The 12,073-nt window shown below is 41.8% G+C and overlaps 1 protein-coding gene across 1 annotated transcript in view; it reads right to left on the bottom strand.

Moving 5' to 3' along the window:
* Positions 1-12,073, bottom strand: part of gpc3 (glypican 3) — a 102,634-nt gene that overhangs the window by 33,707 nt on the left and 56,854 nt on the right. The window contains exon 3 of the mRNA XM_079352390.1: positions 6,169-6,854. Within this exon, the coding sequence (XP_079208516.1) occupies positions 6,169-6,854 (686 nt within the window). The remainder of the gene's footprint in view (positions 1-6,168; positions 6,855-12,073) is intronic.

The following is a 12,073-nucleotide window of genomic DNA, read 5'->3' as shown; positions in this document are numbered from 1 at the left end:
AAGATGGATTACAATTGTCAGAGCTAATACACATGAGATATTAAATGCTGGATTTAATTGAAGATGTTAATCTCTTGAAAATAGAGTAAGCGGTGCAGATCACAGTCTCATTTAAAATGAGACACTTTTTTGATGTTTGTGGGAAAAAAAATGGATTTCACACTTTTCACTCAGAGAGCTGAAAAATCCTGAAGCATTTAAAGCTGAGACGGTTATTAAAGCTGGATGTCTTTCTGATTTTATAGACACTATTCTGATCCAGATAAGAACGTAGGAGGTGGGTCTGAAGTACACCATGTTTTCTTCATGGCAGGATGGGGAAACGGTTGGAGGATGTGATTCTTCTCAAAGATGGTGCAATTAGGGCCAAATGGTCTGCTTTCAGAAGGATGAACAACGTTCCTTTAATTTTATGGTTGATATGAAGTTAGTGGCAACAGATGGTTATCTCATTTATGTCATAACAGCAAGAAATTGAATATTTGACACCACGTCAAAAGACAGTCTTTGGTCTCATGTCTTGCCTTAAGGGACTTAAGTAAGGACCGGCAAAGGCCGAGTCCAGTCTCAAGTTATTCCCTTTGAGTATGGAGTCCTTATCATTATGAAAATTAAAAACAGTGTGTGTGAGTGTGTGTGTGTGTGTGTGTGTGTGTGTGTGTGTGTGTGTGTGTGTGTGTGTGTGTGTGTGTGTGTGTGTGTGTGTGTGTGCACTGTTTTTAATTTAATTTATATACCTGTTACCTGGCATGTGCAATGTGCACTTTCTTTCATGCTACATTTTTTCTACACATTAGAGTCTACACATACTCTGCAAATATAACAGTTATGACAGTTTTTGTTGTGTGTTGTTTTGTTGTGTGGATGTATGTGAAACTTTAAGTTTGTTGTATAATGACAATAAATACATTCTATTTTATTCTAATAATAATACTTAATTTGTATTGCACTTGTCCATACAAGTAACAAAGGGCTGTAAAACAAGGGACTGACTCTTCAAGTCTCCTCTCGCAGGCTGTTCCAAAGTCTGGGTGCTCTGACAGCAAAGGCCCTGTCCCCTTTAGTTTTTAGCCTGGACCGTGGATAAGCCAGTAGGGCTCTGCCAGAGGATCTCAGACTCCGTCATGGTTCATAAGTGGTTAAAAGCTCAGAAATATAAGAAGAGGCCAGCCGATGTTGTGCCTTAAAAGTAATTGAATTAAATCTTAAAATCTATTCTAAAATCATCAGGGAGCCAGTAAAGGGACGCGAAGTTTGGAGTGACATCGGCACATTTCTCTGTTCTTGTTAAAAGCCAGACTGCTGCATTTTGGAATGTCTAAAGACAATCGATTGATTTTTTTCTACTGAGGCAGGTGTATAATAATAATCAAGTCAGGAGGAGATAAAGGCATGGATGAGTTTCTCCAGCACATCTTTTTGCGACATGAGCGTTTTACCTTGGCTATATATCTGAGCTGGTACTTGCAGCTCAAAACACAAGTCCTGGTCAACAAGTCCTTAACAAGTCATTAGCTATCTGCACCACATGAAATGCCATTTTAAAATGTTAAGATTTGTTACATTTACAGAAATCATGATTGCTGTTTAGATGTTTTTATTGAGCCTTTTAAAAAAAAATAAACCAGAGCATTGTGACTGACTAATTATTTTACAAATTTGTTTTTTATTTCCATTTTCATTTTTCTAAATTCTGTCTTAAAAGACGTGTCCCGTTGAATCAAATCACAGGTTTAAGCCACATATCATTTTATCAGATCAGGAAGTTGACTAATTAAAACAACCTCTCTGTTGACCATTTGAGATAAAGAGGCGAAACTAGAGAATTTGTTGATCGACGATATCCGAGCATAACTTACATGACGTTGTTATCGCAGCAGCACATACAGCAATAGTAAGGCAGCTCTCAGTGGCAATTCCCTCTTCCTTACATACAAGTCTTTGACATGACATCTGGCGTTTCCATGGCAGCAATAAACCTGTCTTATCTGTCATGGAGGCCTGATCTGCTTCACATCTAATTCTGCATCAAGGCAACGAAGACAACAACAAGGAGAGCAGAAAAGATGTCATTGGCAAGAAACGTTCCAGGCACACAAAGAGACACATGTTGCAGGACTTACAACAAATCATTAACTGTGTCAGGTGAGGAATAATACAGAAATCCTGCTTTCAGCGGCAGTGTATCTCCTCTGATCTTGGTCAGATCCATCATCTTTCTATCTCAACCTACTTCCTGTCTTCATTTTCAGCCGAGGGGTCGCACATTGATTGATGTCTCCTCCACACTCTCTTGTCCTCCTTCCCCTTGGGTTCACTCTTCACACTCTCCCCTCCATTTTTCGTTCCTATTCTCTCCCACACTTTGTCATCCCTTTTCTCCCCGCTTTCTCCTCAGTAACTGGTAAAAATAGAGCTTCATAAATCATGCATCTTTTCTCACAGCACTGCGTAAGAATGAGAGGAAAAGAAATAGATGGTGGGGATGAAAGCAAGAGAGGGATGTAGAGGATGAGATGTAAAGACGGAGGTGGATGACATCAAACTCCAGGAGAGGGCCAGGAAGTTGACAGGGGAATAGATTGGAGCTGCGGGGCTCTTGGCTGCCCTCTCTGTCTCTCTGAACATCGGTTGATTCACGCTGGAGTTGCACCGGATGGAGGAAATGAATGTTAACATGCATGGGAGCGGGCTGGCAGAGGATGAGTGGTCATCTCTCAAGCAGAGAAACATGTTTCAAATCCACAGAGAAGAGTGAAGATGTCTTTCTCACACCTTCGAGGACTCTTTTACAGAGCTGGAGTCAATCAGTTTTTCACCTTCAGTAACAGGGGCTACTCTCCACTCAGTGGAGGGGGGGGGGGACAGAAGGCACAGAAGGCACAAAACTTCACAGATCTTCACAGAACACAAAACTTTGCATGTCAATTACTTCAAAGATACTAATATAAGATAAGTGCAGATGAAGATCAACAGACAAAAATATAATACAACAGACTGTTTTTTGTTTTTATTACTTTGAGGATTTATGTTTAATTATGCAAACTTTTTGCTATAGCATCGGACATGGGATATTTTTCTTTCTCTGGTAACAGTTCAATTATGATATAAAGGAGAGTCTGATTTTCATGTATCCGCTCTTCATATTATTTTATTTCATAGTATGAAACATTTATGTTAGTTTGGTTTAAAAGACATGTTCAAAGTTTTAGAGTCAGCGTAAGGGAAATTTGGAGTTGATTGGATTAAGTTTAAAAACCCCTGCAAGAGCTCTTTAATCCCAAATTTCATCACTCAAAGCCTGCAGTGGTTCTTTGAGGTGAAGTAATCAGGTGTTGTCTAATGGGGGTTGATCTCCCTTGACTCCTTAGTGAGACTAAATTAGTCTTTAGGGAAACAAAACCTTTGTCCCTTCAATGATACCCCCTGAGCAAGGAGTGTCACTGCAAGATTACATTCAAACACACACACACACACACACACACACACACACACACACACACACACACATACACACACACACACACACACAACCTTGTCACAGCCATAAACGGAGAGAAAAACTGTCTGTGGTGACAGCAGTTTTGAATAAAGACGAGGAAGGACTTTTTTCGTGTTGGATAAGGATGTCTGTCTGTCTGTCTGTCTGTCTGTCTGTCTGTCTGTCTGTCTGTCTGTCTGTCTGTCTGTCTGTCTGTCTGTCTGTCTGTCTGTCTGTCTGTCTGTCTGTCTGTCTGTCTGTCTGTCTCTTCCTCACACACACTCTGCCTGTCAGCGATTTGTGGATGCAGCCACACCCTTGTGCTGTAGAGTAAGTGAGGTCAACCTGTGTGTTAATAAATGATAGCCTCTGAGTGGGAACCTGGTCACTGTGGGGATTCGGGGTGTGAGAGTGAAAAGTTCAGCAGATTTACAGGAAGAGAAGCACATCCACAGCTCTGCAACTCTGGCAGAGCGAGGTCTTCATATTTCATGAGCACTTCTCCCTCACTTCACATGTGGGCTAAGAACAAAGTTGACGGTTTTATCGCAGTGAAACCACACATAACGGGTCAACGCCGCGGAGGAGTGAGAGGCTCGTTCCAGCGAGACGTGCTGAGAGCATCTGTCTGGCAGCCTGGAAATACACATGCTTGTTCTCCTGCCACCCTTCCCCTGCTCTAATGTCTTCCTTTTGATCTACTTCAGTCACAGGGTGAATTCTTGTTTCAGAAGTGAGTCATTCGTATGTTGTAGGTCAGTTTTAGCTGTGTCGAGTGCAAGTGTTTCTGATTTGTCATTACAGGATGATGCCTTCTTTGTTTAATCAAAGCAAAGCTAACTTTTCACACTCAATACATTTGATTTGTCGTTTCATTATGCGCTGTGCTTTTTATTTATTTATTTGATTTATTTACAGGGTACAACGACAACGTTTGCAATCATTAATTCCAGTGTGTAGCATAGTGATGGTGCGGACCTAACTCATCTGCCAACGGACTCTTTTAGCCTATCAAATATAAGTTACCACTTCGGAACAGTCACAGCAGCAGCATTCACCTACAAGTAACAACAATTCAACAGGCGAACAGGTCAAAATGAGAAGCCAGAGGTAGCAAATTTAGTAATGAAAAAATACAACGCTGGAAATGAATAAATGAACGGACCTAACAGGTGACCTACATGTATAATAGCAGTTCATACAGTGAATTAGGTCGGCTGCTGGATCACACACAGTGGAGCAACCCTTGCTATTAGTATATTTGAATGATTAAATTGACTATATTTAAAAGAAGGAGATTGGTCTCATCTTATACAGGAAGTTAATTTGCTCAGCCAAAGAAGGTAAGTTATGTCTTTAAAACATAAACACCTTCAGAACATTTCAGCAAGCTCAGGAAAGAACTTTCTATCACACATGAACATGTTTCCCCTGAAATAGACAATAGCCAGTATTCAACAGTGGCGTGTTGTAATTGCAGTAAATTTGAAACAGAGCAAATACTCCAGAGATTAATATGAGGGTGCGTTCGGATTGTCCCTCCTATCCACTTTCACAAGCATGTTTTCCTTAACCACGGAAGCAGTTAAGTGGCGGCCATGATAAGAGCTGTTCGAATTCTCTAAAAGTTAAGGAAAGATGGCTCAATGCTTCCTTTATAACCTCCTTTAGCATAGGAAACACTGGACCATCCTTTACCAAAGGAGATAAGAAAGTGCCGCCCCACAATTCATTGCGGCCGCAAATTTTAAAGTGACTCGCGCATCCGACCCATAGCCGAGCGTTCACGAAAACTAACGATCTGTCAGAGGAGAAATGTGGAGACAATCTGCATATTGATTTGACTTATAATTATTTACAGCCTTTGTATTTATTTCATTTCTTTTTATTGTATGTGTGACGAAGGTGAACCTTGTATACATACATTCTTGTATCAGGTTTGTGGAGATGATTTGTTGATGATGATTTAATACGTGAAATTGTAATAGGCCTATAAAACCTTGTTTCTAAAAAAAGAAAAGGAAAAGGAAAATCATAGAAGTTAGCACTGTAATAATTTATCTTAACTTTAAACTATCTTAAATCCCGAGGTACACTCTGAACGTGATGTTGATCTTTTAAAACCATCAAAGTGAAGTTTCCTGGTATCTAATAAAGCTTAACTTTTTTTTTTATTCACACCCCGTGGTTTTTAGGATTCTTTCACTGATAAAAAGGCACAGGGGAAACATTTTTAGATGAGCTTTTTGTAGTCCATTTTCTGAAAACTGTAGTTCCACCATGGCAGACTCGCGTCACTAACCTCCGCCGCCGTCACATTATTATTACATCACCTAGTGAAAGTGTGGTCGGATTGTCAAAACATCGCCTTTTCCTAAGTCCTTTATGAATTCTCCTAACACCTTTCCTTAAATCCGTGACGTTTTCACAAGGTTAAGTTAAAGTGGATAGTGAAAGCAGATAGGAGGAACAATCCGAATGCACCCTTAGTGTGACTTCCTTAATTTCGGTGTGCTCTCCTCATAATTTTCCAGAAATAGGATAAGATTATTACTCTCTCATTGGCTTTAAACTGATTTTGTTTATGTCAACACAGCGATAACGATGTAGTCCTTGTATTGTTTTCAATGTAGTGTTATTCAGTCTGAGACTAGCTTTTGTGTGTGAGTATGTTGTAGTGCACTCACCAGGGCGCTGAGGCGGGTGCGGGCATTCACAGCATGCTTGAGAGCTAGTTTGATCATTGAAGGTAATCTCAGAACTACAGCCTCCATATCCTGCTCTCCCCTCATGCCACCAGCCAGTTTCCCCAGTCCATCAACGTAGATCCTCCAGTGAGGCTGCACCTCGGCCGCTCCCCCCAGGCAGCCCTGCATAACTGCCTGACAGAAGCCCCTGCAGGCTGGCGGTCCCAGAATGCCCTGGCAATGCGGACAGTACCACAGCCGAAGCAGAGCCCGGCTACAGTCCCGGCCAGGCCGCAGGTGGTCTGTAGTGTTGACAACCTCGATGCCCAGGTTGAGCGCCTGCAGGAAGACTCTTGTTGCCAGGAGGGAGCGAGACAGACGGGTCATCATCAGTTTGGGATAGGGGCCAAATGCTCCAGAGTCCTTCCAAGCTCCTCTAACACACTCCTCGGACATAGAGGACACGCTGCCCCCCAGCAGACGGCGGTATGTCAGGGGGAAGAGGCGACCGTAGAGCACCTCAACCATGTTGTCCACTGTAGAATCCGAGCCTAGGATGTAGAGCGACATGTCCAAAAAGAGCTGTCCAACAGAGCTCTGCGCCCCACCTCCAAGACCTGGGAACTCTGACTTGAGCATGGCCAGGGTGGAGTTACGGCCGTGACGCAACACCAGGTCAAAGGCCTCTGCAAGAAAAGCAAGAGAACAACACCACCAAGAGTCAGACGAGGTGAAAGTTAGGACACCTTTTTGAAAGCTATTTCAATGCATTCAGCAGTTGATGATGCGCCTCAGTAATCACAACAACCAAAGTGTCAAAAAATAGGCAGCAATTTAGCTGAAAAACATGAAACACTGAAATAGATGTGGTTTCCCCCCAAAACAACCATCCCATCCTTAACGATCTCAGTCAGACGAAACTTCCCACGCACTGACTCTGTTTCACTTCCCCCAGTTTCTCAACCTGATGTTTTCTCTAATGGGACTGCTCACACACACACACACACACACACACACACACACACACACACACACACACACACACACACACACACACACACACACACACACACACACACACACACACACACACACACACACACACACTAGAATTACAGACGATGACTATGCACACAAAAAGAGCACATCTTCTGCAAAAGACGAAAAGCAAGATTTAAGGTCTTAGTTCTTAAAACAACTTAAGAACAGACATGAAAGGAGCTAAGGCAACTTTTAAAAAAAGCTCTTTTTAAAGAGAGTATTAATCACCGTATAGAAGTCAAGCAGATGAAGCATAGCCATGAGGATGTCTGCAGGGAGAAAAGCATGCGGGAGGGGTGTGTGGCCGAAAATAATCAGTGCCGTTTTAAGGCACAAAGTGAAGTCTTATCAACAAGGTGGCACAAGAAGCGAGAGCTCTATCATCGACCCGGTAGCAAACCGAGTGAGGACCCAACAACAGAGGGGATTTAAAGCTCCATTACTGAACTTAGCAGGGGAGCTGAGAGTCAGTAAAATGAAGCTTTAGAAAGGAGAATAGCAAGGGATGCTGAAATCCCATTTACACCGCAGCTAGTCCACTACATCACTTTGTTCAGAGTGATAGCCACAACTGCTTTGTGAAGGCGGGGGCTCAGGGAAGGCACTGGTTTAGGAGACATTAGAGGAAGTTATTGGTTTTTGTACTACAAAAGCTTGCCTTCCCATTTTTGTTATTTGATTTTTCTTGCTTGGATAGTTTAATTTCTTTCTCTTCATGGTTCTCTGAAGTCAAATGAAGCTTGTCCATCTATGCAGAGCTCCAGGTGTTCGGACAGAACAGAAAAACGATGCAACAGATTTGTCTCTTTATAGAAGGTATAACATTTTCTGTGTGCCTGTTTCAGTCACATTACCAGGTCCATATAAAGAGATGACAATATCTGAGAAAAGAAAATGATCGTCACTTCCTCTTTAGGACTTACTGTTAGTGGTGTGCATTTCAAATATGTAAGTCTTGGATGAAAAATTACAAAAATCTTTCTTTTAACAGTAGAATTACAAAATGAGGAAAACAAAAGTTGATTAGTTCAGCAACCTTTTCGCTGATCTGGTGTGTTTTGTACCTTATAGGTGCAGATACATACTACTGTACCATTGACCTCACTTCTTTCCTCATTTGACAATTAACCACATTAAAGAATAACATAGAGACACATACTGGGTTTTCAAGATGTAAACACATGTAGACATGGTTTTATGTTTGTGAACCTCTCTGTAAGGTTGCCTGATGACTCAACATGCAGCACATACTGAACAGGTATGGCCATGCCTGCTAGCAGAAATGTCTGGGCCCTCCCAGGATATGATTTATATCAACGTATGCACATTCAATCATCCCTGGCTCCTATCAGCCTGACTGAAATAAGTTTGTTGACAAGTTCAAAGCGCAAGTCAGCTTTTATTCTTCTTTGTGTCTGAAGATATTCTGACATCCTAACATTGTGGACAACATGGACACCTCCAAATCATAACAAATGTTATCTCAATACACTTTAACAAAAGAGCAGGTAAAAGAAGTTACTCTTTGTAAACTTACAGAGTATATGAAGATGTACATCATGTAATATGGTGTGAATGGAACGAGAGAGAGAGGAGCTCAAGATGCCAGTTTCCTCGACAGTCTAAAGGCCCTGACACACCAAGCAGACAGCAAAGACAAAGTAGCAACGAAGGCTGCCTGTGGCATCGCCTTATGTTGCCTTTTATCTTGGCCAAAAAGTTGCACTAGAACACACCACAAAGACTACAGCCGACGGTCAACCTCCGTGTACGTTCTGTGCATGTCTGAGAGGAAAAAAACTCTCCATGCCAACAGACAGTAGCAGTCCTTTATTATCATATGAGAAGACCATTTTTATACCACTGTCGAGCGCCACTCGTATTATGGTTACTTCTATGATAAAGTTGAAAGTTGCACTGGCATTGTCAGCCCTTAGTCTTTTTGTGGAAAAAGAAAAGAATAGGCAAATACGCCAAATAAGGAGAAACCACACTAATGGATGAAAGCATGGATACTACAGCGGCAGGCTCAAGGGGCTTTCCTGAACCTGTGTCAGGGGGGTGCACTCCGACGGTGTCTCCTTGGTGTGTCAGGGCCTTAAGTCTATGGCAACATAACAAGGAGCTGCTCCATACCTGCACCAGCCCTATGTATACTTTATCAAAAAGGAAAGTTTTAAGCCTATTCTTACGATTCACTTCCTCAAGAAAATCTTGGGAAAATTCAAAAATGTAAAAACTTTACTTACAACGTATAAAGTGTTAAACAATCAAACAATTAAAAACCCGGACATTTTTTTTAGGCACAAACAATGTCAAACAAATATCAAAGAAATAAATCAACAAGAAATAAGCAATTAAAAGTGATGCTTTAAAGAGATTTAATGTAATACAGAGTTTGCAGATTCCAAAAAAAGGAATATTTGATATACTGTTTGTTTGTCACATATGCATGGCCACAGTGGCTCCTTAATTAGAAGAAATTTCCGAGTCTTGTTTTAAGCAAGCTATTTATCCTCAAACTACCTAAGAGGCAAACAGAAGCAGGCTGTAGCTGCAAATGTAAATGTGTTGGTGAATATGAAACAGGATGGAACACAGCATGCATGCTCAGCAATTCAGTTGCAGGGTGAATACAGGTTCGGAAAAAGCATTTGAAGATGTTGGGATGAGTGTGCGAGGATGCTTGGGAGCAGCGCACATCTGTCTAGATTTTAAGGCGGCTGCGGCTGCCCTGCTGCATCTGCAGGGCACTTCCCTCTGTGATCAATGAGGAGACGTGCACTGTGCAATGTGCAGAGCTGGGACAAGAAAACAGACAGGGAGAATATATTCACATACATTGAAGGCCATCTTTTTATTTTAATGTAAAAATGTCATCTTTTAATATGTGCTTGCTTACAAAAAGGTGTTAAGAAAATGAACATCCACCTCAGGGCTGTCTGTTTCTCCTTTTCTTGCTTTGTATGTCAGCCTCTTAAATCAAGCCCTGTAATTTAGCTGCTACCTGTAGTATCTCTTACACCACAAAGAGGAGAGCCACTTTGTAATGCAAAGAGAAAGGCTAGAGGGCTCTTCATGAGTGCATTTCAATGGCTCTAAGTACCGAGGTTCATGGTAAGAACCATTGCAACCCCATTTCCTGCAAATGCTCGTCACTCTCTTTCATCAGTGAAAGCCTGTGCAGGATCAGATATCCTCTAATGGAGAGGAGCCAGGCTGGATGTCAGGAACCTGTGACATTCTGGATACAACTGCAGGAGGTCAAGAGCCCACATTACCCGAGGAGACGCCTGCAGAAACATATTTCTGCACGCTTAAAATTAGCAGTGGTGTTTATTTTGTCAGCGTCACAGATGGAGGCTGTTCGTTGTCTGCTAGAGGACTGTTTCTCCTCTGAGACTGAATGCTTTCTACAGGCTGATCAGCAGCAGCAGGGCTGAGTGAAATGTCTCTGCCTCTCCTCTTTTACTTCAGTCCACCTATTTCAGTCGCCAGATCATGTTTACTCCAAGGATTTGGAGCCTATCAGCTTTCTCGGACATTAAAATATATATTTACTGAAAGAATTCTAATATTCACAAGGCCCTCTCCCATTGAAGATTGGATAAATCTGCAGTGTTAAATTGTGAATACTTCATCTTAATTTCTACTTTATCTTAACATCATGACATCTAAGCCCTGAATTAAACTATGATCAAGTGCTGCGGATTTCAGGTAGGTTGAAAAGAAATCTAATAAATCTCTGTCTCAGTGAGGTCACATTTCTGACACCAAAAAGGCTTTAAGTAACTCCAGCTCAGACATTAAACGTTCCTTTCACATAATCTATGACTGGCCTGTCAAATGAACATATTTGATGTTCATGAAGCTGTTTGTCTGGGTGTTACATAAGTCAGCTCTGAGGCTCACAACCCGCCAGACTGATTGACTGACTGCTGACTGTGGTTGACACACTGTGAAGGCAAACATGCATCGCGTAGCCTCATCAATCAGCAGCACATACACCTATTATCCCTGGGAGAGGAAAACATCAATAAATTACCCAGACAATGAGACTGATCCATTTGGTAGGTGGAGTGTCACCTCTAGATGCCAAGAAGACGGATGAAGGCGGATGGAGAAGTTGCTGCCACCTGGTCCTGGTGACAAAACAGAACCTGTCCAGGATGCAGAGAGGAGCCTGGCAGAGCAGAGACTGACGCTGGCATGCCGTGCATCAAGAGGAAGCCTAGTGTCAGCGAAGTGTCAGTGTCATGTAATTATCAGCCAAACTCCTTATTTTTTTCATTTCTCATGTTGTCATTGACAATTCCTTAAATGTCCCATATTATACCCTTTTGGGGGTTCATATATCTATATTATGTGCCTACTTTTTTTTATTATTATTACTAAAGTACATTCACAATCGCTAATGTTCGAAAAAAGTGTCTTGTTTTTATGTACTGCTGCTCCATGCAGGCTCTCTCATCTGCCTTTGTTTCTAGCGCTCAGAATCCCCCACCAAGAGAAAAAAACAAACAAACAACAAACAACGAGTAGCCTCTCCACATGTGCCAAGATGTGAAATGTCAGCCGATCTGCTCTTTGGTAACCTGTTAGTTGTTTAAGCTTTGTTTTTGGATACATCCCGCCCCTTTTATGAGTTTGTGATGTCACAAACCCATTTTCAACAGGGGGAACGACTAGAGAACGACCGTTACATGCGGCTATTGCTAGTATACTATTAACAGGAGGACGTAGCAGAAGCCACTTTTCGGCGTACTTTTAATTTTTTCACATAGATGTGCCTAAAGGCCTAAACATGCACAAGACACCTGGAAAACACACTAAAGAGCATAAACCCAGCAAAAGCATTATATAG

The sequence above is a fragment of the Symphodus melops genome, assembly GCF_947650265.1.
Source record: "Symphodus melops genome assembly, chromosome: 9".
NCBI lineage: Eukaryota > Metazoa > Chordata > Actinopteri > Labriformes > Labridae > Symphodus > Symphodus melops.
The sequence above is the reverse complement of the archived record's forward strand: the minus strand, read 5'-3'. Positions and strand labels throughout refer to the sequence as shown.